The 27,041-nt window shown below is 47.5% G+C and overlaps 2 protein-coding genes across 3 annotated transcripts in view; one reads left to right on the plus strand and one right to left on the minus strand.

Annotated features, from left to right (window-relative positions):
• Positions 1-1,075: 1,075 nt before the first annotated feature.
• On the plus strand, positions 1,076-6,136 carry CCNI2 (cyclin I family member 2). The gene is made up of 4 exons (XM_069869402.1): positions 1,076-1,288; positions 2,328-2,462; positions 4,291-4,431; positions 5,475-6,136. The coding sequence occupies exons 1-4, from the start codon at positions 1,286-1,288 to the stop codon at positions 5,739-5,741; spliced, it is 546 nt and encodes a 181-aa protein (XP_069725503.1). The 5' UTR covers positions 1,076-1,285; the 3' UTR covers positions 5,742-6,136.
• Positions 6,137-6,957: 821 nt separating this feature from the next.
• The window catches only part of SEPTIN8 (septin 8), a 33,614-nt gene continuing 13,530 nt past the window's right edge, over positions 6,958-27,041 (minus strand). The window contains exons 2-10 of one of the 2 annotated variants that reach the window (XM_069869392.1): positions 23,920-24,034; positions 22,692-22,887; positions 21,817-22,003; positions 18,221-18,382; positions 16,587-16,683; positions 16,129-16,297; positions 15,750-15,882; positions 14,824-15,014; positions 6,958-8,053 (exon numbers count right to left, since the gene is read on the minus strand). In XM_069869392.1, the coding sequence (XP_069725493.1) occupies positions 7,999-8,053; positions 14,824-15,014; positions 15,750-15,882; positions 16,129-16,297; positions 16,587-16,683; positions 18,221-18,382; positions 21,817-22,003; positions 22,692-22,887; positions 23,920-24,034 (1,305 nt within the window). In that variant the 3' untranslated portion in view covers positions 6,958-7,998. Of the gene's footprint in view, positions 8,054-9,571; positions 12,364-14,823; positions 15,015-15,749; positions 15,883-16,128; positions 16,298-16,586; positions 16,684-18,220; positions 18,383-21,816; positions 22,004-22,691; positions 22,888-23,919; positions 24,035-27,041 lie in introns of those variants that run through there. The other variant, XM_069869393.1, reaches the window with a different exon arrangement.

Genomic DNA, 27,041 nt, shown 5'->3' on the forward strand with positions numbered 1-27,041 from the left:
ACTCTGATCCCAGGAATGTGTGGCTTTGCCTGACACAGCCAACGATCCCTGTGCAGGTGACAGACCCACATTCACCTGGGAAGCATGGACCAGGACAGCATGATCCAGCAGTGTCATTCCCCTTGGGATCAAGCTGCAAGCCCGCCCGCCGCCCCCATGCCTGGCCAGAGCCAGCCCTGAACCCGAGGATAAGGATGGCACCGTTCTTTCTCTCAGGGACAGGATGGGGCTCCCCGCGGTCACTGTGCAGCCCTGGAAGTAACATCTCTTTTCTACTGTTAAAGACACACCAAAATGTTATCGCTGAATTGCTGTTTCAGGCTGAGATGTTCTCACTGTGTGATCCCATTCAGAGACATTGATTCCATGCAAATACGTGCTTAGGCTGAGAGTGGTATTTCCAAAGGGTTGCTATTGTGTGTCTTCAATGCAGAAAGATGAAACTACTTTAAGGAAGACACTGGGAATTAATATGCTTCCTAAGAACAGTCATCTTGGAGCTTGTGTACAGAAATGAGTTCTCCATTTGCCAGAAACTTGAAATCAGGTGATAACAGGCTGCAACTTAATAGCTCTGCCAAGGGACAGCTGAAACAAGGTAAAGGGAGTGAGGCATACTGCTCAGCCCAAGGCTGCTCAAGCACTGCCTTTATGCAGCCCAGCAGGAGATAAGCTCAGGGAGGAAAAAATGCTGTTTGGCCATGTGATGTTGTTTTCTTTCACCATCAGCTTCCCCCTAAGGAAAACGATGGCAGAAACGCTGTCTCTGCAAACAAACAGGTCATACAGCAGCTCCTTAGTTCTCGGTGTTGGGAAGGTATCATGAGAGTAAATAATACATAGTACAAGGAGCTGGGATATTGCTTTGTAATTCTTTTCTTGGTATTGACAGCAGCTCCCACATGGGAAAGTAGCTCAAAGACTCGCCGTGAAGTGCGTGGACCTCCAGAGAGCTCGAGACTTACCTTTTTCCTGGAAAATGTCTTAGCCAGAGAGGCTTAGTTTTGGAAAGTGCCGGTTTTCCAGAATCACACCTTGAAGATACTCTCCTCTGTCCTCTTTGAAGTGCTGAGGGACTCTGCAGAGATGCAGCGCTGCTCCTGCCATCTAGCGCACCTAAATGGAACAATCACCCTGCGTGGACTAAGCTTCAGGAGCGGCGGACGGTCTGTACTCACCCCATCTCACACCTTATTAATGCCCCATGTAAACCAGGTGGTTTGCATTTTGTTTTGACTCGAGTAATTTTAGGATATCTGGTGGAGCAGGTTAGAGCAGGTGATCGATGGTAAGGCCGTAAGTGCCTCACATTACAGTTAATTGCACTCAACACTGTCTTTGAGTCCCATCTATTCAATTGAGAGAAAAGGGAGGCCTGACAGAAACCCAGCCCCATTCCCTGCTGCTAAAACGAGCGGGTCTGGTGCCTTAGGAAGCTGCACTTCATAGCCCTCTGTGTACAACGGAACAGTTACTGCTCAGCTGCTTTTTGTTTCAGATCCATGGAAGAACACACAAATCTGCCCTGGCAGCCTGGCCTCTTTTTTCAAATAGCATAGAAATGCTATTTTTTTCCAAGCAAAAATAGTGAAACAGGTAATGTGATGAGTAATATTAAACTAATTGGTGGTAAATATCTGTTCCATGTAGCTGCTCGGCCGTTTCAGCTCTCCTACAGTAATGTTCAAATGCTGCCACGAGTGGCATTGTGATGGCAGCCAGAGTAAAGTCCTCCCTCTCACCTGAGCACATCTTCAAATAAGATACAAGAAAGAAAAAAATGAGTACATTTTGCCTTGTGCCTCGGGGGAGCCATCAGCCTGGCCGCTGTGGTCTCAACACTGAGCAAATACAAGGGCTGTTAAAAAACAATACCTTGCAGAGTAAATCAGAACCTGCTCCTAATTCCAGTTTTGATCTCCCTGTCGAGGCTCCGTGCAGCAAGCAGAGGCTCCGGTCTTCTCTGAAGGGAAAATAAGGAGCACACTCAGCGCCTCATTTGTAAGAGCTCAGTTCGGTGGCTCAGCTATGAGAGGACGGGGCTGGGTGCTGCCCCATTGCAGCTGCAATGAATCCCAGTACCAGGCCCTTGTAACCACTGTGAGAACCTGACTGGGGGTCAATACCAATGACTGCTTTAAACTGCTCCACAATTTGCCCTTGCCCTCACTCTGTAGACACAGCTGACAGCTCTCCTCCTTTAAAGCCTCCAGACACCTGAAATGTTAATTAGAGCACTTGGAATGATTTGAATCTTCTTTGGAGATACATTAACAAAATCATCAAAGGACTAATTGTATTTTCCTTCCAACTTTTTCTTCCCTCAGGGCACAGATATCTCGCTGTTGTATTACAAGAAAGTGGTTCACTGGAGTGCAGAAATAAGTTCTCAGTTTCAGTTTTACTCTGAAATGTTTGCCTTGGCTACCAGCATCCTTAACTGGTTCTTGGCATCAGTAAAGGTAGAGACTCTGTCAGCTTTTTCCTGGCTAGATTACTGATTGGGATGTAATCAGTTTATACCCAAAGCAGGTGCTATGTTTGTCAGCAGATTTAGGGAGCAGTCAGGGACTTTGCTGGGGAAAGCTTTTAAGCATATCTGAACTGGAGAGTTTGTGAGGGTCCACTGATTTACAGTCCTTGGTAGAAGGGTTTGTGTGAATTGTAGCTGAAATGCCATAATAAGTGTAGAGAACTCATTATCATCTGGTTGTCTCTGCTAACCAGAGACGTTTGAATTGTCACTTTTAATATTTTACTCTTGAAACCACTATTTTTAACCCAACTCTGGGGCCAACTTTTTCTGGAAGGGAAAAAGGGAAGTTATGAGTTGAACTGAGCCTTGCAGCTCTCAATCCAGATCAATATTGGCACTAGGCAAAAGCATAGCAATTAGCATGTTAGCTGAGAAGAGGAATAAATTCGCATTGTAATTGCTGTGGCATTCTTAGCCTAAAAATTGTGGGATACATGAATAAAAACTGCACCAAGATGAGGATTTATTTTGCTTCACTTTGGATTTCCTTGCTCTTTTTCCAGTTTCAGATGAATAGTTCTGCAGCTAAACTAATTCAGAAGCAACTGTAACTTAAATGAAAGCCTGAAACTTGTAGACAATTATTTCCCCCAAGACTGTTATCTTCTTTGCTCACTATCTTCTTCTTCTCCCTTCAGGCCTAATTAAAATATCTTCAGTGCATAGCAATTTCCTGCCTTGTCCTTGCAGCAAAAAACAACGAAGAAGATGAGGTCTGTATGTTTGATTTTAAACATACTAAGCTTATCTCTTGGGTTCAAGTTGTGTTTCCAGGTCTTTCAGTAACTTGGGCATAATTAGGGGTGACAGTAACATTTTTGGTCCTGTTTCATCATTGTTTGGAAGAATTGTGACCTTTATGGAGGAAGGACTTGTATTTGCTTGTGTAATGGATGTGTTTCCCTCCTTACACCTCTCTCCTCTCTTCAGAATCCATGGCTTGTGGTAAAGCTTAGTCTGGGGGTAGGATGACGGTCAAGATGCACATGCATAGTTTCATATGCACAGCCTGAGTGCTCTAATTCCATTGTTAGAGGTCCTGGAAGGGTAAAGTGGGCGAGACAGAGCAGCAGCTTTTCAGAGGAAACTTAGAAGAGAAGAGTTTCTCTCATGTCATCTCACATTTACATGGGCGATCACTGATTTTACACGCTCACCTCGAGGTGCAGACCTGAGTCATTTCCTCACCAGGTTCAGAAATCTGTTCTGACACCAAGCAGTCTCTCATGGCAGAAATGCACTGATAGATTCCTCCAGACATTGACAAAACATCAGCCAAAAGCATTTCAGATTGCACTCCTTCCCTTCCCTTCTTCTGAAAAGGAACAGGCAGCCTAGGAGCTGCAGTCAGTTGTGCATGTCTCTTCAAACAAATTCTCCTGTAGTGAAGTGCTCTTCACAGCCTCGCTTAGGACGTGTCGCGCTGAGGTTATTCTTCTTTTCCCCTCAGCTAAAAAGGAGAAGCTGAGTCACTGACCCTAGGAAACATGACAGCGGGAGGCCCTCTCCTTGGCAGAGGAGCAAAACTAGGGAGACTGGTAGCATGGAAGCTGCATGACTGATGCAGCATTAAGGAGGCTCACAGTGACCTGGGAGTCGTCGTTTAGGTTTGGGAGTTAGCCAGGAAAGCAGTCTCCTTCTGCTCAGCGCTTTGGGATGTGTATAAAGTTGTCAGATCCCTTCTCAAGACAGAAACACACAGAGCACTGTGTAGGGTGGTGGCTTCTTTATTTTTGGGTTGGTTTTGTTTACAGGTAATACCATCGGTGAAGATGCTCGCAGTGCAGAGTGGCTGTAAACACTCTCCAGCCGAGATCTTGAGAATGGAAAGAGCCGTACTAGATAAGCTTCACCGGGATCTTTACACAGCAACACCAATGGATTTCTTAAACATTGTAAGCACTAAGTTCTGCAAATATTTTTTCTTTAAAGAAACAGTTCCTTATCAAATAAGACTGGAAAACACAGATGCGCACACATACGCACACCCACACATCCTTCTCGAGGTGCTCTGCAAACTACCTGTTCCTCGCTACCTCCAAGTCTTTGAAGAATGTTACAGGGCCGGGGTTTTTTTTCATTTATTTTTAAATTTTTCTACTATTTAAAACCTTTCATTTTCCTCAAAAAAAATTACTTCCATCCTCAAAGGACAAATAAAAAGGACATTAAAAAGATTCTCATAATGCACAACTATACGCTATTTTTATTTTTTTTAAATACAGACTGCAAAAATATTTCTAACTATTTCCATTCTATTAATACTGTACATAGAAAGCTGTCAGAGTTTTGCTACATTTCTCACACAGCTTTTTTCTTAAACCATTTTCCTTTTCATCCCACTAATGATTCGCCCTTGTTGTAGGCAATAGAGCTTCCCCAATCTGGCACTTAGTTCACGTTGCAGTTACTAAACATTTGATAGAAACAATTAAACTTTGTCTTCAAGAAACGATCATGTGCTAGTAAGGCAAAAACCATGTGATATGAACACATCCTGAATCCCTTTTTTAAGGTTATGTGCAAATATTAAGCCGTCTTAGGCTGCTGATTGTGAAAACTGCTTTTCTTAGGTGCTTGTTTCCTCAGTAAATGAAGAGTGCAGTTGTTACTGGTTTTACCCTATTGTATCTGCTGGCCTGAACTGAATTTCCTGGATAGCAATCTGGGTAACATAGAAACTTCAGAAACTGTTAGGAAACACAGACCTTGTACATTCATTTTAAGCTCAAAAAAACAGTTCAATGGTTGGCAAGTACAAACACAAACCACAAAAAAAAAGGGGGGGTGGGGGTGGCAGGGAAACCCTTTAGGTTTCCTGATATGAGATGAAATTAGGCTGTACTTCTGGTTGATAACACATGAAAACATAAAAAGTTCACTGACCTCCACTTTTTTTTTTATATATATGTATGTATATGCTTTATCTTCTCTCCAGTTCCACTCCATGGTGATGTCCAACTGGCCCCATCTACTACCTGGGCTGCCTCAGAGGAATCCTTCCCGCCACGTTGCATTCTTGACCAAACAGCTACAGCACTGTATGGCGTGCCACCAACTACTGCAGTTTAAGGGCTCCACAGTGGTTTTGGTGATCATCACCTTAGAGCTGGAGAGGCTGACTCCTGATTGGTTTCCTGTTATTACTGATCTGCTAAAAAAAGCACAGGTAGGAATCAAAATGGCCTTTGGTCACAAATCTTGAGGCCAGGACACCGACAAATTAATAAAGCGCATGTGTATTTCCAACCAATATTGCACTTTAGCAGCCCGACAACCACGTGTCCACATTCTGCCTTTGGAACAGAACTGCAGTTAAGGGCTGGGACTAGGGAGAGGGCCTTCCCTTTGGCAGGAAGGGAGGTTTCCAAATTGCTTGGCCACAGCCAGCCAGGGCCTGCTGAGCAAGGAGAGGTTCCCCCACAATGGGTGTGTCTGAGAGCAACTAAAAACCTGCCCGCTGTGTCCCCAGCCTCCCACTCAACACTGTGAAAACTCCCAAGTACAGTAACATTGCTTTTAAAACAGAATCAAACTGGCATAAGCAGAAGGCTGAACATGCAGGCTGCCAGCTTACTGTCAACCCCTTTTGTGGTCTTGAATTTGAAATAACCCAGCGTCCTGCTGTCCGTCCCAGCCGTTGTCACCCCTAAAAAGAAGGAGCGCTTGCCCACCTTTTGTGTGGTAGTTGAGGATCTCTTGGTTAAACATTTTGCATCAGGGCAAACATGCAGACTGCAGATACGCATCCGCTGCAGCCTGTCCCTGCCTCCCCCTAAGCGTGGACCCAGGGTTTGATTGCACAGTGAGAAGAGTGAGAACCAAACCCTCCAGTTTTTCTTAAAGCCTTACCCTGGAATCCCAGACTGTGAGGTCTGTGCCTCTTCCTGATGAACTCATTAAAGAACTAATCCCAGTCCCCGCGAAATGTGAGAAATCACTTCTTGTCCACAATCCCCACTGCCTTGACTGTCACCAACCAGCCCATGCCACTCAACATTCTTAAAGGCGTTCAGTCTTACCAGGCCAGACAATACTAAATGCCTTTAATTAAATCCCCACCACTACCACGTTAGATTTTATGAACCACTCATCTTCATGCCAAAGCCATCCAACAAAGGAAAGCTCTATTGCACTTCCGAAACCCAACCTTACACCGTCTTTTAAAATAAGCATTTTCTTTGGGCTTTATTGTTTTGCTTTAAACAGCAGGACCAGCATTTCCAGGTGATGTTTACACTAGAGTGAAGGTGCAATGCAGACAATACTGTTCGATTAACAGCCCGGCACCTGCAAGTCCTGTCACAGAGCAGGAAGGGTTCATACAGCCCAGAGCTTGGAGGTGAGGGGAGCAGCAGCCCCAGATGTATGGGGACAGGCAGGGACCCACAGGGGAAGGGAGGAACTGGAATAACAGTGAGGGCTGTGAATGAGGACACAGTGCTTTGCTGTGCCTGTGGATGCAACCAGTGTACAAAATGTGGTTTTAACAGATGTTTGTTAAACAAGTCAGTTTTGTTTTTATTAAACCCAACTTTGGTACAAGCAGGTCATTCCTGAGATTCATTTACAAGGTTGTTTTAAGACCAAGATAAACCGGGGCCTCTCCCTGTTCCCGGGTAAAGTTTGACTGGGGAACAGACATCACGCTTTTCCCCCCACACTTCTTTTGTAAGGGGAAATCAGTCTGTCCCAAACAGAACTCCCCGCCAGGACTGCCGAGCCTCCCACTCTAAACCCTCTCCCTTCTGTTCACATGTAACATTCAGCTCTCCTTTAAAATGGTTCCATTCCCACTCCCCACCTGGAAGGGCCCGAGCCTGGACCAGGCAGGCAGGGTTTGAGTCCGTCCCGGCAGCAGTGAGAGGGCAAGGAGCTCAGGGAAGGGGTTATGGTGGGAGGCACAGGCGAGCTGCCCTGGGAAATCTAAACAAAGGAAAGGGGGAAGATTTCGGTTATAACACACGTTAAGTTTATGGAATAAAGCTCCACGGAGGAGTTATTGCTCAGAAACGTGAGAATCCAGCTGGAAGGCCAGAGCTGTTAGGAGGTTCCGCAGTTACACCCAAAACCAGACCAAGGAGAGGGCACACTGCAGCCCCACAGCTGCAGCAGCTCAAGCAGCAAGCAGAGACCTCGCCTCGCACTAACCCTGCTCTGCCCTGCGTCTCCCTGGACGCTGGGTCAGTGTTAACCGCTGTGCACGGGCCCTTGCCCGGGGATTAGCGCTTTGGGTTTAGTGCAAGCCATGCAGCAGCCTGAATTAGTGATTTATCTGTTGGCAAGTATCTTAGATTTCAACTTTATCAGGAAACCTGATCAAGCGAGCTTTTCCCAATCAAGAGACATGGTGCATCTCAGTCCTTGCTACAGAATCTCTTCTGCGCAACGTACTGCAAGCTTAAAGGTGAAAGCACCCATTAATTTCTTCTGCATGAGATGTTTTGGCCTTAATAAATCTTCTAATTAACATATCTTCCTGTTGTTACGGAGCACGCACTGGGAAGACTAAAAAAGCTACAGAAAGAACAAAAGAGAATCAGTATTTAAGTTTCAGGTATTTGCATTAAGTAAAGACAGCATGAAAGGTCAAACACAAATCTAAGGCTGCTGCGTGGGGCGCGTGCAGACACGCAAGTTCACACCATCCCTACGTGGAGGAGGTCTCATGCAAGCCAGATCTTGTCTGGAACAGGTGATCACAGAATTGATTTAGAAATTTAATGAGGAAAGACTGCTGACAGGGAACATCTGAGAAGTCACATGCCGTGGAGATGCGGGATGGGAAGCTGCGCGGAGCCGTCTCCAGCTGGGCCAGGACCACGGGCCCCAACGACCACCTTTAAAGTGGCTGGCTACCCTGCCACCTTACTGCCCCCATTTACTCTTGTGTACCTGAACGCATTTCTCCTCTTCTCTGGCCTCCCAGATTTGCCTTTAAATAGCATTGGGATGAAAAAATCCATAAAACATTTCATGCACACCACTTGGTATCGATACCGAGTCCCCACTAAGGCTCATCCTTCAAAGATGTTGCAGGTTTGGGTGACCGTACCCCTGCTCCCTGGCTCCTGGCAGCGGCACAGCCGCCCCAGCCCCGCACCCAGCAGCTCTCGTGGGGCTCAGTGTCCACACGCGGCCCTGCCGCAGCGGAACCTGCCCTCTGTGAAGGTGGGATGGACAGAACTGCCCTTGGCATTTCAAACAAGCTGCACGTTAAATGCAAAACGCAGAGGTTCCTACACAAGCCGACTCCTGCAGCGACAGCACAGCCCCTCGGCGTGTTCCTAGATGGTTTCAGAAGCAGCCGGTAGCCCCAGCTTGGCTGTGTTTGTGAAACTGGGGCTGCAGGCAAAGCTCCCACCCGAAGCCCCTCAGCAAAGCTTGTGCCTCAGCCAGACTCCACCCGAGGGTCCTGCCTGAGCAGAAGCGTCGGTCTCCACCCAATTCCAAATAGAAGCCACAGACCCTACTTTACTGGGAGTAACTTGACAGGCAGCAGTGCCCCACAGAGCAGACACCAGGAACAGCCCCTCAGGTGAGGCCCCAGCAGCACGGCCCCAGCCTAAAGCCGTGCTCTTTCCTAGCCTCGATTCAAGCATACGTTGTGCTCTTCCAGAAAAAGCACACAGCTTCAGGAGTGTCGCAATGAAACCCTCCATCTCTGCTCCCTTTCCATCCTACCCTTAAATTACCCCTTCAGGCATCGTTACGCTGCTGGGAATTGGCCCTGCTCAGTCCCCACATCGCACAGAGGAGCTGAACCCACAGGCCTGAAGGCTGCTTTTGCCCAAACAGGGATGGCATTTGAATTAATCTCGCAGAATTCCTCCCCAGATTGCAGATCAGGTGCTTTTCCACATACTATATGCCCTGCTAATTGTTAATCAATTAGCTGATTCTATTTTTTTAATGTTCCCAACAGTCATAAGACATCCTGCGACTGGTAAGCTTTCAGTCACTGCACGTTCTTATTTCAGAGATCCGCTGGATAACACAGGAAATCCACTGCTAAATAAACACCACCACAAGAACTCAAAATACACGTGAGATTTAATAAAAGAAAAAGAGTACAAAGTGAGTGGAAAGAACTGGAAGTCAAAAAAAAAACAAAACCAAAACCAAAAACACAAACAAACCTCAACACATTCAGAATGATAAAGCGAAGGGATGCAGCACGGCCAGAGGCTCCAGGCACCTCCACCTCCACCCCTGGAGCATCCACACAGCCTGGCCGGGAGCTGCAGAGCCTCCAGCCCCACAAAACACATTTTAAATTAGAAAGCAGACAACATATATGATGGCAAGTGTTTAAATGACAAAAACAATGGATCATTTTTCCCATTAATACCAACCTTTTACAGATAAATGCATAAAACAGCTGACATGTAACTAAACAGTCATTTCTGAAGGGGTATTTTTTTCCTCTTCTAGCTTATCAGATGCAAATCATTGGACTGGAGTGAGATTAGCATCACCATGTATTTGTAATTAAATTATTATAAGATGCAGAACCGCCCTACACACTGCACACCTAAATCTCGACTCAGCCAAAAGGAAAAGCCAAGCATGAGAGAAAAAAACTACCAAGTGCCACAGGGACATGGTGATGTCGACAGCTCTAAAGAACAAGTAACTGTGAGGAAACAATGGAAACTCCATGTATATCTAAACATCATATTTAAAATATCGTTACATACATTCTGAATGTCTTCATCAGAAAAAGCTGGGAATGTCTCTGCAATGCCCATGGATTTGAAGGTTTTCACTCTGTTATCGTCATTATTATTTTTAACTACCTGTTATTCTAGGAAAAAAGAATCGATCTCTGCCGAGCCAGGGCAGATAGAAATCATTTGTGTGGATCCTGCTGGCTGCAGCACGAGATCCAGAGAAAACTATTGACTGGCTGTTCCCTGCCCCTGAAACATCAGCCTTGAGAAGCACCACAATGAATCAAATCGTGCTGCCCACCCATGCAATTAGTGCAGAGTTTCGCTCATTAGCATAAAAATCAAAGTCCTGCCCTAATTTGCTGCTGGACGGGACTGGGGTCAGCGGTGAGCTGCAATGGTTTTGCGTGTAACAGCTTGGGTTCCTTGTGAGTTTCTCCAAGAAAAACACATCAACCCTCCCAACATTTGATGGTTACTCTTTAAAATACATCTAACATAGGCACAGCCTTAAAAATTTAAGGTCCATCTTTCAGCAGACTCCTCACAAGGGCACACAACTTTTCCTCTCCGGCAAAGAGCCTATTCTAAGGCGCACCCGCGAGATCTTCATGATCTTTCCTACACCCCTAGGGTAACACTGACAGGGTTTTCAGTGTCTTCCTACTACAGGCCAATGCCCACAGGAAAGTACTTTAACACCTGAGAGTGTATTTAGATTAAAAAAAGCTGCTTGAATGGGATGTGCAAGTTCAAGAACCTCATTTCACCATTCAGCAAAACGCTGCCCTCGGACAGACCTGCAAGGGCTCACATGCAAGGCTGGGCACCCTCAACTCCAAGTCCCAGAAGGAATTTGCTGACAGCTTAAGGACAAGTCTTTAAGGAAAAAAAAAATCAACCAGAGAAATTCTGTAACATTAATAACTCAATAAAACTCACACCACAACCAACACTTAGCCAGCCAGTGTTTTTATAAACTCTAAACACACCACATGGGGTTAATATAAAATATTTGCTTTCTTTTCACCTATTATCTGATGGAAGGATGGAATTGGGTCCATCTATTTTTCCATGACAACACAGCTAGCAAGTCTCTATTCAGTTTTCATCCTGCCTTATCACAAAGTGGTTTGAGTGGAAAAAAAATAATATTGATCCCAATAGTTCCTCTCTGCTCTGTTGCCCAGAACAACAAGGCTGTGATTTCCAGGCACGAGGAGAGTTACAGAAAGCACCTTCAAAGAGGAACAGAGCCTGTCAGTATAAATATGGTGCAAGATCAGGGGATTCTTATTAGGCACATCATAAGTTTAAGGTTAAAGAGTAAAAGCAAAGCCGAGTGCTTAAATACTTTCTTCACAACAGTAAAATACATTGGTAAGTGACAACTGCAAAGTTACACAAATCCTGTAGTTCCACATTATACAAACTCCTATGAAAAATCTTTCCTACAAATGTTCTACTTGAGCAGTAAAGAAAGTTCTAAACATTGTCCCATGAATTTTATTAACCTCTCTCTCTCTCTCTCTATATATATATATATAATAAATGATGTAGGAAGTGTTCAGAGTAATTCAAGATTAAAATATATAATTATTGGAACAAGGGTTGCTCCGATTCCCAGAGTGGAAGGTTTAAACATTGTCATCTTCCCATCCTAAAAACTTATTCAAAGTGAAAATATTGTTAGAAAAACAAATGTTTTGGCGTTCCTCACACCCGGTCTCACCTTTGTGCAGGTAAGAGGAGGGCAGAGGAGCCTCCAGCAGGCGCCTCAGCCTGTTCAAACAAAGAAATCTAGAAAGTTAAGTGTTTAGCTGGTGGGACAGATGAGTTCAGACAAACAGTTACAGTCACTTCATCCACAGCTGCTCGGTTGCTGGGTTTAGAACGAAACATCTTACTTGAGGGATTAGTTGACTTTGTTTAACAAAACATACACGGTCAGGTTACTTCCTTACAACCTCCTGCTCAATTCTGCACAGAGAACAGCGAGGCGTTACGCCGCAGCCATTGCAGAGGCTCATTTTCTTTTTCACTTTGGTCCACTCACACAATGTTATGAGAAGGGTCACAGGGTGGGAAACTCAAGCAACTTAACACATGAAAGCACCAAGTCCACTCTTGGCCTGAAAGTCTGTGTGTGATTAACTGAAAGAAACAAAACATAAAAAAAAAAAGCATGAATTCAAGTTATGAAAATTAAACAAAAGTAAAAATGTAGTGAAATATGTTAAAAATAAAAAAAAAGGAGAGAGGGGCAAACATTGCTTGGGCACCTGGAGGCTCACGGATGAGAGCAAACCCCACGGAGCCCCACGCACCAAGGAGAGCTCAGCAGCAGCGCTGCTATTTCCCCCCCACCTGCAGTTCCTCCACCCCCATTTTTAACTTATTAAAGGTACTAAAAACCCTGTGTTGAAACAGGAGACAACAAAAGGTTCAACTGGCTCTCCCAAAAACTGAAACAAGAAAACCCACTCTGCCCCCAGGCTGACAGCCCAGTCCCAGCTCCTGCAGGCTCCCAGCATTTCACCCATAAGCCCCCGATGTCACCCACGTCCCCAGCCCTGGGCTGCTGCGAGGCACAGACGCTCTTAATGCCCGAGAGGTCTGCGGGGTTGACTTCAAACCCCTGCCTGGACAGCGGGATAGGTGAGGGCTGGGCTCTGACACAGGGGGTTTCACAAGACCCCCAGCTCTTTTTGAGGCTCCGCAGATGAAGAGTGGGTCTGGAAAGACACGTCACTGGCCAGGCCGAGGGGAGCCACCTTCCTCCCGTATCTGCATGACAAGTGCTGCTGCTTGAGCAGAACCACCCCCAGTACCACATTTTGAACTAACTCACAGGTCTCAGATTCCTGGGGATGCAGCCTCTCCTCTCACCGTGCCCAGGAGCCGAGGAGCCCCACGCCCTGGCGCTGCACGGGGTCCCTGCCACGCACGGCACAGGCTGCGGGGGCCCCTCAGGCCTTCAAACACCACCTGAGCTGCCACTTTCTGACCCCACCACTGTCTAATCACCACCCAGAGAGTAAGGCCGTCTGGACTCGGCTCTGCACGTGGCCTAAAACCAGCAAAGCACAGGAAACCTCTTTCTGTCGCAGGCAGACAGAGCAGAAAGGAAGCTGCCGGGTTTCCACCTGGCCATCCCTGCTGGAGCATCCCAGCAACCAGCGTCGCTCACGCAAGTTAACGGCGTGTGGCTTGGCATCCTCACCTTCTGCAAAGCCGAGCTGGGCTCCGGGCTGCCCCAGTGTTCATATGTCAGTTTAGGTGGATTAAGCCCCATTTTCACCAATATATTTTACAAACCGTTCTGGACTCTGTGCGTGAGGTGGGATGTGTCCAGAGCACACCAAGAGGTCTGCAGAAGAGTGTGCTTGGGCTCTGTTTTAACACCAACACATTTAAATTCCAAGGAATTACATTAAAGAGTAGGTTAAATAACAGGTACTGTCATCTTCCACAGGGAGAAATAAATTACTCGCATGTCAGTGCACAGAATGAGCCATTTCAGTGCTGCAGTTCAGAGCAGAGACAGGACAGAGCTCAGGATCTCATCAGCACCGTGAAGCCAAACGTTGTGCTGTCAAGAGCAAACTCAGGTGTCCTTGCTCTTGACGGTCTTTTTGTTTTCATCATGAAAAAGCTCAGAAAGCAATGCCACCAGCCTGCTCTGGATCTGACAGCGTGCAGTTCTGACACTTAAGCTCCTTCACGCAAGAGGAAGTAACAAAAAACTGGTGGAATAACAGAACGAGCAGCTTGCGTGACGGCACTTTGCTCCCTAGCCAGTATTCCTTGAAGGCTGGCTTGAAGGGAAGCAGGATCACCCATCCACATCATTCTTTTTTAAACCTTTTTGCCCCATTCCTGCTTCATCTGTACTCAGCCAGGCTGCTGAAGAAGCATTATTTCCATGCCCTCTCCACACTGTGCTGGCTTCAGCAATGCCAATTAACTTGCAGCAAGCCAAGAGAAGAATCCTGCCCTTAGGGGAAAGAGTTTCCTGTAAGCAGAACTGTGTCTTGGAGCCCTATTTCACACAGAGCCCTAATGAATTTGCAGTGCATCTTCATTCTAAGCTGCTGTTTCCTTCTTTACAGCTCTGCCTCTAAAAAATAAAGTAAGCGCGCTCTCCAAAAGGGCCCCAAGCATGCAGATCACAGCGAGTAGTGAGTGACAGTGCACCACATCTGCAAGACTCTATGACTGTGTCAAGATCGTCCCCGCTCCTCTCTGCTGGGGAGAAGATGCACTTTATTTCTAGCCACCTTCCTGTCTGTCTCCAGGAGCCAACAGCTTGCAGGGTCACTTGAGCTGTGAGGGGCAAGGGCAAGTTCTGTGGACTCTCAGCCTTTAGAGAATGGCCCCAAACTCCAAATTCCCAGCACCTGCAGCCCCCAAGGCTCCTCCATGGCCATGCCCGGGCATAGGAGGGCCCCACCTCTCCTCCACTTTAACCAATGAGTCAAAAATGTAGGAATTAGGATTCCTAAAATCCACTTTTCTGTTTTCTGTCTGAGCAACTGATCAGACATTAAAGCATCTGAGCTGACACCCAGCTTCTCAGCAGCAGAGGAGAAAGACTCAAGCTCAGGCACTTACTTTTTCCTGTCTTTGTCCTTCTTCAGCGGCTGCTGTGAGGTAGCCTGCAAGGATTGGGACTGCAAGGTTTCCACCGCTACTTTCCGCCTGTTGAAGGCATTCATCTCTTCCTCCAGCTCCCTCCTCTTCTCCTCCACCTTCCTCTTCTCTTCCTGGTGTATCCGTTTTAAGTGCTCAAATTTCTCATGCAGCTGGGAGGAGACAGAGCCTCTGAGCATCACATCCAGCAGGACTGCCAAGCTGAATTCCCCAGCCACGCTCCCCGCAGTCACGCTTCCCACAAGCCCCTTGGCAGAGCTGACCTCTGTGCAATCACAGCCCCTTCACCAAAAGCAGAGAGGATGCAATAAATGCAGCTCTGCCTGACACTGCTTATCAAATGGCAGAGAGCGTGAGCCTGGGGTGAGGGCACTGAGGATCTCAGCTCAGCCTGCAGCCCTGCCACAGGGCTGTGGGCACCGTGGGCTTTTGCATTCCTCACTAGTTTTGAAGATGGTCCATTTATTGCCCCCCGGGTCGCAGCAGCTGCCCGTGGCCTCACATCAGGCCCTGTGGAACCCTGGCACAGCTGTCCCTTTTACTGTGCTGTCCAGTGATCCTCCAGGGGTGAATCTACCTGACATGACTGCTCACCAGAACACCCTGCACTGCCCTTCACTCACTGAGCAGCAGCCAAGCCTCCTACACACTGGATGGGATGGGAAAGATCGTTGTTTCTGAGGCACCTAAACCAGTGATACTGTTTGGAAAGCACTACCCCACGTCCCGGGCTCCAAGCTGGGGGAGGTGGGGGGACATGTTTGTGCTTCAGCTGCCAAGGTCTGCTCAAGAGCTGTGAGCGCTTTCCAGGACCCATATGTTGCTCAGACCCAGACCCTATGCTGGCTGTACTCTGGGCTCCTCTCACAGGTTTTTGGCACACCCACCTCTCTCTCCTTCTCCTTCAGCTCTGCCTCTGTCTCTTTGACTTTGTTAACAAACATTTGTCTCATTTCTTCCTCTTTCTTCTGGAGCTCGCCCAAGAACTCTTTCCTTTTTGTCTCATATGTTTCTTGGAGGCTGAGGAAGAAAGCAAACAAAACCCAGACTCTTTGGACACTGATGAATTAGGGATATCCCATCTGCATTGCTTAAAGACAAACAGGCAGGGAAGAGAACGCAACCGAAGTCAGCTGCAAAGTTCAAAGCCAGTGCTAGTACTTTCCAGCCCAGCATTATGGATCCCACCTACAAATCTCCCATTTTCAGGGTGCATCGGTACCAAACTATTGCTCCAAATTGATTCTAGACGTGAAGACTGCTCACCTGAAGGGTTGGCTGTCTGGATCTGTGTCCTTGAAGCCCATCTCTTCCAGTTTGCACCTCCTGTACAGCTCATAGTGGCGGGTGTGAGTCTGCTCCCGAAGATCCTCCATGTTGACTCGGATCAGCATTTCCCGCAGTTTCACAAAGTCACAGTGACTTTCATTCTCAACTGATAGAAGCAAAGGCAGAAGTCAGCAAACTGCACACATGGCGTGGAGCACAAATGTCCTTACAGATTAACCCCAGAAACTCTCCTCCCAAGGGCCTTGACCTGTTTTCCCACACTGGGCACACATCCCCTTGGATGCAGGGCTTCCCACTGACCATTCTGCCAGCCAGGAGGAATGGGAATTTAAAGGATAGATTGGCCAACCCACAAAAGGCTGCAGAGGGCATTTCTGCATCTTCATGCACATATACTAAACAAACGAGGTTTCACCCTGCTCGCAGCACCCTACCTTGCACCACTCCCCACGGGTACTGCCGAGCTCTCACCAGCTTGTTCCCAACTTTCACCTCCTCCGTGCTGCCAACCACCGCGAAGGGCAGATGAGCCTGAAACAGAGCCAAGACTCAGCGCATGGACCAGCCTCTCAGACACCAGCCTGACCGCTAGATCCCCCTCACCCAGGCACGGGATCTGCTTCAAAAAGTCTTTCCTTTGAAGCTAACACTCTCCAGTTCTCCAAGCAGCCTCCACTGGATGCTATGAGAGCAGCACGGGGCCACAGCCCAGCGTACAGCCATGCTGCTGGGCTGAGTGATGGGGAAATATTGTAGGAACACCATGAGCGTTACCAATCTCCCTGTTCCCATCTGTCATGGTGTTCATGCAGCCACAGCCTTTCCACACACCAAGAGCAGGGCACTCCGTGCCTTGCAGAAAGACATCCGTAAACAGGCCTTGGCACAGCAGTTTGTGTGTGGGCACTGCGAGGGACGTGTGCAGGATACAACGTGTGCTCACTGCTCTTCACGTCTGCAAATCACCAAGTGCAGCAAGGGAACAGGGCACCGTCCTGAGCATCGCAGGCAAGGAGACACTGAGCAGGCGCTTCAGTAGGATGAGGCTGACAAAATCAGAGAATCACAGAACCATGGCATGGGTTGGTTTGGAAGGGACCTCAAAGCCCACCCAGTTCCACCCCCTGCCACAGGCAGGGACACCTTCACTGGATGAGGCAGCTCAAAGCCCCATCCAACCTGGCCTTGAACACTTCTAGGGAAAATCCTTCTCATTTAACGGATCCAGAAGTGTGGAACAGCTAGAGAAGTGGCCAAAAATATTCTCCTCATCAGGGCTGGGGGAACAGCAAGCAACCACAACTCCCATTTTTCTCCTCAGTGCACAGAGCCTGCTATTATTTTAAAAAGAGTGCATCCTCCTTTTTTTCATGAATTCAGAAAAAAAAAATACTATAATGGAAAAACCCATAGCTTTGACTCAAAAATTGTGAAAGAAAAGACAAAGCATTTAATCAGAAACAGCTATGAGAAAAATAGTCATTTTTAAGAAAAAGCTACTTTTTATTTAAAGATTAACATGGAAATATTTCAGCTGGTTCTAATGCAACCATTATACTCCGATTTGGGAGAAAGGAAACTTGAAAGTGTTCTGCACTTGCTTCTGCCAGGTCTGAATTTGATCTTTGAACATCAAAAGAAGACAAAATGGAGTCTAGCAATTTTTCTTGATTTTAAATTGGGTTTTCTCTGCTTTGCTCCTTTATGTCAGAAAGCTAATGTAAACCTTAGCTGTAAAAGTTTTATTCGAAGCCTCTCCCTCCTCAAATGAAAAGTAGCCTAAAAGCAGACAGAATGAATTCTGATGAAAGTATTTTTCAAAAATCCAATAAAATACATTTTAGAGCTGAGCTGGGTTTCTCCAGAGAGCCCACAGATTAAATAACAGCCCCATTTTAATTAGTTCTGTATGCAATAGCCTTAGGCGTCTGTCAGATCCACAGCTCAGCTTGCAAACGGGTTTAGCGTCTGGACAATCCCAATAAAACTTGCCCTTTAAATGCATTTTTATGCAGCGATCGAATTTGTCACAACTTCTGGCAGCAACGCGACCGGCAGCATTACTCACATTCATCACAGAGTTGATCTCGGCAACAGCCTCATCATCTGTGGGGAACTGGTAGATCTGCACGCCGTTGCTGACCAGCTCGCTCATTATCTTGATCTTGAATTTGTGCAGCTCGCTCTTGGAGATGGTGTCGGCTTTGGCAATGATCGGGATGATGTTCACCTACAGCAGAAGGAAGGAAAGAAGGGAAAATAACCCGGTGAGCAGCCATCAGGCAAGAAGCTCTGTTAGGAGCACGGGCGCCTGTGGGTGACCCAGGTCCTACCCGGACAGCTGCTTTACATCCCATAAAACCACAGAGGTGCTAGTCTTGCACACAAGCTGCAGCACAAGCCTGGTTGAACACTAGAGGGAAGAGTTTTCCAGGACTCATTGGTTACAAGACTTCCAGATAAACCCAAGACAGACACCCTGCAATAAATACTCAACGAGCAGATCAAAGCCTCTGCTCTTGCCTCTCGATTTTGTTACACACTTTGAGGGAGGCAGAGGCAGTGGAACTGTCACATCTTGAGTTATCACCTCTCTGCCTCTGGCTGTGCTGACAAGCCGCTTTAAAAGACAAGCACAAGGATGAAACGCTGCAGCAAGCTGCTGTGAAGCCTTCCCGTGCTCAAGCAAAAAGAGCAGGGAATCCTCAGACGCTTTCAGGGCACCTGCGGATCCTTTCCAAGGACACTGTGAGCCTCTCTGTGAGGATCACGACTTGGGCGATGCTGCGTGGATTACACAAACCACATGGGAAAGGTGCAGGGTGCCACTGGGCAGACAGGAGATTGGTTTTCATCCTCTTACTGCTCAGCTCTGGTTTCGCATCAGCAGCCCCGAGCATGACACAGTGTGCAGCTTCAAGCCAGGCTTCACAAAGCCACCGACATGCTGCAGGGCGGGGAGGTCCCTTTATGCCCAGGACCTACCAAGACAGAAAGCAAACCAGGGCCACATCACACATCGTTCAGGAGGGATGTGGTTCAGCTACAACCCTGTGCTTGGGAGAGCTGCCACGGGGCAGGATCCATCACAAGAACCTCTATCAGATGCTGCTGCTATGCCCAGCAAAGCCAAGTGCAATACTGTAAACCGCTGCTTAGAAAAACAACAACAAAACTCGTCTGCCTGAACAGCAGCCAAATTCAGAGCAGGAAACCAGAAGAATTCAGACAAATGAGGGAAAACTCTGAGTTACCATATTACATTTCCCAAAACCTGACACTTTTTATCCTACAGAGCAGAAATTCATAGCAGCCATTTGGTCTCCAACGGGTGCCCATTAAATTAAATGGCCTTGCTTTCCCAGCTCAAGTTCTCTTTGTAGCTCAGTGTTTCTTCCATACTTCTTGGTTTTTTCCCCTTTCTGTTTTAGCACTTACTAAATACAAGAGCATTTACTGGCTCCAAAAGAAAATCATCTTAATTTCTCATTGTAAATTTATCAGAGAGGACAAATTCATTCTTATTCTCTGCCACTGATCTGGCGTCTTTTACCGAGGACGACAACGCACACAGAGCAAGGTTTGCTGCTCCCTCCACTCCTCAGCAGGTTGGTGTCCTCATCACAAAGGTAAAAGGGCCGTGACCACAGCCGGGTGCCTCGCTGAGCTGCTAAGAGCTGAGGAGGCTTGGATCCACCACCTCCCACAGAAAACAGGTCAGCTCAAGGCTCTCATACCTCCTGCTCAGGGCACCCACAAGCTGGAATCCCACGGTTAACAAGTGACACCCAGAGCACCACACAGTTATTTTCCTAGATTCCTTCCTCTGATTTTGAGCATTCAAAAGCTAAGTCTGGACTGAGCTCATCCCTCAGGTGCTGACGCCCCACCTCACCGCACGCAGGCTGGCCTCGCACACAAACGGTTCTTGCGTTCTCGGGAAGGGGCACAGCCCTGTCACACACAAATCTTCAAGGGGTGCTTGAAAAGCACCTCAATGTCCTGGGATGACACAGATGCAGAAATGCAACATAAGCCTCTGACACACAGGAAAATATAAATCATCTGTACTTGCTCATTCATTTCCATGTGTGTGCTGTGCAAATCCATGACACAGTGACAGCCGAGATGTTCTCAGACTGCGGTAAGAGGGGAGCTGAGAGCAAAGGCACGAAACAACTTCAGAGAGGACTATTACAGTCAAAGTTTTGAAGTATAAAAAGCTCGTGTGCACACAAGGTTCCCATCTCTGCACGAGTACAAAGGATTTATTTTGGTACTATCCAAAGACCACATTAAAGGCAGCCACAGGGAGATGTGAAGAGGAGGGAACGCAGAAGGAAAGGAAGTAAAAAAGCTTTGTGCGACCACCAGCACCAAGGGGAATCATGCAAAAGCTTTCCTCCAAACATATTTCTGGGAACATGTAATGCTGGCACGGCACCAAGAGACCAAGTTTATTAAGGGAAAGTTTCTGGATTCCTGATGAAGTCAGTGTAACAGCCTCCCCGGTGACAGAGAGCCCACTGCAATGGGATGCCAGCGCCTGCTCTGGAGCAGGGCCAAGGAAAAGCAGGCCAACAGCCCTGGGTGGTGAGAGAAAACAGCAGGGACTCCATGAGGGAGAACTCTACCCACCAGGAAAAGTCCAATAGAGCTGCACATGGAAAAGAGGCAGAGAAGAGAGCGTTCCCTAATCCAGAGAGTGTTTCCTAACCCAGGAGATCTCTATTTCTGCAGGGTCCCAAATGCCTTGCCTGCCCGCTCTGTAGACTGATCGGCATCAGTCATCTGAAAGAAGTCACCTTACTGTTAAAATACCGCTCTGCAAGACAGGAAATTCTTGCAAAGAAAAGAGATTCTGCTGCCACTAGTGACCTCTGAAACCTTCTGCAGCTCTCTGGAAGGCAGCTGGAACAATCAGAAACATGTCAGAAACCTCCTCCAAGCTGTAGGAGCATCAGCAGTAGCCAGTTAAGTAACCCACTGACCCTAAGGAGCAGCTTCTGCACAAAGAAGCAAGCCGAGCTGGACTCTCTCGTGACCCACTTCTGGGATTCCTATGACCCTGAGAGTCTTTCTCCACATTCACATTTTCAGAAGACACTGTGATCCCCTCCCCAGACCGCCTGGTACTACCGGCACTGAGAGCCCACACGTGTCCTGTGTGCAGCACATACAGCTAACACTTCCCTTTGGCCCTCGTTTCCTCTGTACTGACCACACAATTTGGCTGCTCTCAGCCCCTCTGCTCCTGCCGACAGCAGGGGTGGCTCTGCAGTTTCCACAGTTCAACTGCAGGAGCAGGAACACATCCTCACCTGCACACCTGTAAAGAGCTAATAAAGATGCAGCTGAAGGCTTTGGTAAATATGAACTAATGAGGGTGAGAATCCGAGAGTGAGGGACACTCCAGGCTTTGCACAGCTAGCCTGGAAACAGGATTTTCACCTGACACTTTTCAACAAGACAGGGAGGGAAAAAAAAAAGCACAGGACCTCAGCACCCCTCCAGGGCAGACAGTTTCACCTAAAAACAGCTCAGCTAACACACAGAAAGGAGTCCAGCACTTAAGTGGAAGCAACAGAGCCTTCCACATGGCAATCAATATTAACAGAAGCATCACCAGCTCCAGAAAAGGGGATCATGGTCTCCAACCCTTACCTTGCTATCCAGCTTCTTCATAGTCACCAGGTCCAAGGACTTGAGCGAGTGTCCGGTTGGGGTGATGAAGTACAGGCAGACGTGAATCCTCGTGTCGTGATAGTTGAAGAGAGATCGTCGGATCTTCAGCTCTTCTTGCAAATAGTTTTCAAACTGCGTATCAATGTACTCAATTATGGGCCTGTAACTAAAACCATACCATTAGCAACCCAGATACTGGAGCTCAACATTACAGTTTGAAGGCTTAAGGAGTTCTTGGAGACAAACAATGGAATCATTCACAAAATAGTTCTAAGACTCAAACAAGTTAGGCTTACAACAGGAAAAGCGCGGCATTTACACACAGACCTTACAATCCAAAGGTAGCTGTGGATGCTCCTGAGGCTGCATTGCAAACCCTAAGGACAGTGGAGCATGGAAAGACGACCACGTAAAGATGACCACTTCCACAGATCAAACTTTGCTTGGATTTTAGGGCTGAGCCATCTGGCTGTAGCAATGCAACAGGACCAAGGAGAGACCTTGGAGTCCCAGAAAGCCTTTACCTGTGGCTTGAGCAAGATGTCTGTGTAATTAAACCAGGCAGGCCCAGAGACACCAATCACTGTCAGAACAGATCATTCCCAACCCTGCACTGAGGACAGCTTGTTAGCTGCTCACGCTCCAGGAGGACACCATTCTCTGCTGGAAAGACCTCCTATGACCTCTCTTTTCAGCACCTGATCCAACTCCCTCTACACTCAGTTCCCAGAACCTGAGCCACTGCTATTCCATTAACAGACACCTCTGCAACACTGCAGACAGGACTGCAGGCAGTTCACGTCTAAGCATCAGAGGCAAGCCGAGAAACGCCAAGCAGATGGCACGAGACCTGCCTTTCATCTTTATTTATCTGATCCCCAAATCCAACCGCATCCACAATCGTTAGCTTCAGGTGGACATTGCTCTCCTGCAGGTCATAGGTCCGTGGCCGCAAGCGAACTGCGCTCTCATAGTGACTGGCTTCCTCTGTCTCAAACGTGGTATTAAAGAGTGTATTCATTAGTGTGGATTTCCCAATGCCGGTCTCACCTAGGAAGGAGAAATCATCAGCTCACTGCAGCATGAATTTGTCACAGGTCTTCAAAGAACATTAATTCCAGAGCAGAACTAAATTATACTGTGAAAGGTTACCACAAATTGCTTGTGGACACGCATGTAATTGTCACACAGGTTACTGCCTTCTTTAGGGCCTCCCATGCTTAATGAAAAGCTAACATGGAGTACTTTGGTCTCATCTCCCTGGTGAGGATCACGAAGCACAACAAAATATGCTGTCTTCCCATGCATGTGCCCTGTGCTTGGGATCCTACACCAGAGAAGCTGGGGAGAGCACAGTTTTAGCAGTCTTTCAAGTATTTGGATGAAAAAGAGTAAAACTCAGCTGTTCCTACTGACAAGGACTGTTTGGGTCAGTTGTTGGCTGTCCCAAACACAGCAACAGCTCCAGGTGACCCTGCAGATCCGCACAAGGCAATGGGTGTTGGGTGTGCTGTGGAGGGGACAGGACAGTCAGGTTTTCTCTTGCTCCTTTCTGTGAGATACCCAACTTTAACAGGCTTCTCTCTTTGCTTTATTTGGCTATTTAAGGCTGTGGGAGCTGCCTTTTCTGAGGGTGGAAGCCCTGTGAGGAGGGAACCCAAGGGCCTGTTTCAGTGCAGAGAAAAAGGCAGACAGCTCTGGACCGGCTAGGACAACTTCCGTCAGGCCAGAAACCTCTTTTCACAGCAGAAAAGAGACTGGATGCAAGGTTCATGATTTCACTGTGCAACTGAGCTTTTTGCCTGGAAGCTTTAAAGCAGCTTGACCCTCTTCCACAGCCTCAACCATGTAGCCCTATGTGTCCCACTTGTGCAAGTCACAACTCAGAAGCATCAAGCTCTAGAGAGCTCGAGTTCATTGGAATTACCATGCGTTTTATAAAGAGAGTTAGACATTTCTGCGTTTTCTTGTTTAAAGTCACTGCCGAGGCCCGGGGCGCAGCAGGACAGGCAAGAAATCCCGGTCCCATCCTCACTGCATCACGAGCTCAGCCCACGCCTGTTTGCAGAGGCCCGTGCTCACCCACACAGAGGATGTTGAAGCTGAAGCCTTGTGTGACAGACTTGCTGACCAGCTGATCGGGGAGACTGTCGAAGCCGACATGGCCCCCCAGGGAAAGGTTCCTTTTCTCTTCATTCTGGTAAGGAAAGGAAACCAGATTAGCAGGGCTGCACTGAGAAAGTAAGTCAGAGAAATAAGAGGAACCAAACCCAAGACACAACCACCCTTCGAGGCACTGCGGAGCCATCAATGCAAACCTCATTGCTGCCCACGAGAGCTTGCGTTTTGGCACACCACAGCTCAAACCCACTGACAGCCACCAACGACAGAAAAGAGAGAGGAAAATACTGATCTTAATGGGGATCTGTAACAACTAAGCTACCAGGGTACAAAGAAATCACTAGCGTGAGCTCCAACTACATGCAGCTGGGAGAGATTAGCAAAGGAAAATCCACCACAGTGTGTTTTAGCGCTCATTTCTCCTCGTCCTTCATTTCATTTTCCTAAACCCTCCAGCACTGCATTCAGCTCGACAGACTGCATTCCCTCCCGCTCCCCAGTACTTGGTATCTTTCCCTTTGCTGCTGCCATAAGCAGCGTGGTTCTGCTCGCTCACACGTCCCGGGATGCTGGTTGCATAGACAGGGCGAGGAACCCTCTTGTTTTACCATCTGTGATCGTGCAGTTTTCCACCGTTTCTCTGCTGTTCCTGTTCCTGCCTCCCCTACACACACTTTGTTCCCCCTTCTGCCTCCTCCCTCCCCCAGAGGAAGACTCTGCTGATCACCTGTAGGAAGCTTTGCTTAGAAACTAGGACAATCCGAGGAGACAACAGGTCTACACCCTGTGTTATGCAGAAAGGCAGCCCAGCTCTGCTGTAATTCCAGAACAGCAGCTTCCACAAAAGGGTCATTTCTGTTTCTGGTGGCTAAGAATGGCAGAGTTGGGATTTGCACAAGTATTGCAAAAGATGTTACTACCTCTCTACACAAAACCAGGCTGTCTGAACACTGGGAGTGGACCATGGCTTCTCAAGCCCTCTTATCCTCCCATGGAGAAGCGAGGATACGCAATCGCAGAGTGTGATTCATGCACTGTCACAGCTTCTTTGGTAAATGAGTCTGTTTCTCTTAACCACCAGCACGCACTGAAAGATGGAGATGGAAAAAGTGTCTGGCTCCAGTTCTGCCTGTCCCTGACAATTCAGATTCAACATCCCAGCACTAAGACTGCGAGACAAGAACATACACTGCGATGAGCCCAAGCTGGCTGTCAAGCTTTAAGTTAACTCAAGAGGAAAATAGAAGAAATGACATGCTAAGCCTTGTAAATTGCTCTGTTCCTGCAATAAGATGGCAAAACAAAACACAAACCTTTGTTCAACCACATCTAGAGTCAAAGCCCCCTTTGGTTCTGCCTTGGGTAGAACAAACATACTGTGCTTTGTCAAATAAACCATTTAAATCACAAGAACAACTTGTGAACTGCCAAAGCAGCTCCTCTGTCTCACATACAGACCTGGCTGTCCTGGCTAGCCTTTATTACCAACTGGCAGATGATTTTAGCCCAGCGCTCTCCCAAGGGGCTCCCTGGATACAAACACAACAGACTTGCAATTGGGCTCCTGCGATCAATTCTGTTTCATCCTATCAGCATTGATCGTGCTCACTAACTAAGCGGAAACGGCAATCGTTTAAAGTTTTCCTGTGGGAGAGACAGCATCAATTAAGGTTTTAAAGTGGCCAAAAGTTGAGGTGAGTTTAAAAGGGCCCCTAAGACACAGCAACCACGAATTTATTCTTTCTTTCATTCACCTGTCACCACACAGAGATGCAAAAGCTCAGACTGGCACCCCCGCAGGGACAGACCACAACTGCAGCACATAGGGAGAAATGCAAGAAAATCCTGTGCTGGCCCAGAAAGCCCAATGCCGAACCACGGATCCAGCACTGAGACGGAGAACTTGGATGAATGTGTGCTGGGAATGGGCTCAGTTATTTAGACTTGGTTTTCCTCCTAAGGAGAGACCAGCACACGGTGGAGGAGGCCACTGCATGCACCAGCAGAGCTCAGGGGGCTTCATAGACCCCACAGCTCCATCCCTTAAGCCCCTACTTTTCCTCTCCCCCCTGTCCCTCTTAGCCACCACCTTACAGAGCTTAAAACGCCAGCGCCCACCCCTGCAACGCGGTGACAGCCCAGCGAGCCGTTCCCACGGGAAGTCACCCGGCTTGACGGTTAGACTTTGTGTTTTTTCATTTTAAATAATAAACAAAAACAAGCAAACAAAACCACAAACCCAAAAGCCTGGGATGACATTTTGGAAGGCAAATAAATAAAGGCAGCCGATGGCTATGATTAGGCAGAGAGTGCCCGAGGCTGGGAAGAGGTTTCCAGGCAACAGGCAGCATCACTGCTCAGGATGTTAAAATAGGCTTCCCGCTCAGCAAGGCTGCATTGAGAACTCAGTCATGCTTCGGCCCGAGGAAACCCAAAAGCATTTGCACAGGGCTTTCTTTTTCTGGCATTTGGTTGCTGTTTGTTAACAGGACAGGAATACACTTACTTAAAACTGCTCGCCATCTCTTAAAGCTGCTAAACCAACGAGCCAGACTCCAGTGGAATATTTTTGTCAGTGACCTTGAAATGCACAGTTTCCTTTTATTTCTGTAAGCACTGATAATAATCTGGTTCAAGTCCAAGACGCTGCTGATATCAAAGCAGAAACCCATTTGCTGTGCCTGCAGAGCCTTCAGCTGTCATTCAGCCTCCAAAGGGATTTTGCTATTGTTGCTGTGTTAGGACAAACAACGGCAACAACTGCTGGAAAGTAATACAATTAAGGAAAGAAAGAATGAAAAAAACAAAACCCCAGAGCGTTCTCTTTCCTTCCCTCCAATCCACTGAGCTTAGAAGCTCGACACACAACTTAGAAGCTTGTGAACACAACTGATTTTCCCACTCATTTGTGGTGTTTGGTGCACTGACCTGCCCTGGAGAGGAGCCCAACCACCCACCGGCACCTCCTCCTGCATCGACCTGCAGCCCACTGGCAGTCCCACTCAAAATGACCAACCCTTCTAGCTCAAGGACAGATGAACACGGTTCACCTGCTAGTAAAGACAACAAGGTCACCCTCAAAA

This window comes from Phaenicophaeus curvirostris, chromosome 15 (assembly GCF_032191515.1).
Source record: "Phaenicophaeus curvirostris isolate KB17595 chromosome 15, BPBGC_Pcur_1.0, whole genome shotgun sequence".
In the NCBI taxonomy this organism is placed as follows: domain Eukaryota; kingdom Metazoa; phylum Chordata; class Aves; order Cuculiformes; family Cuculidae; genus Phaenicophaeus; species Phaenicophaeus curvirostris.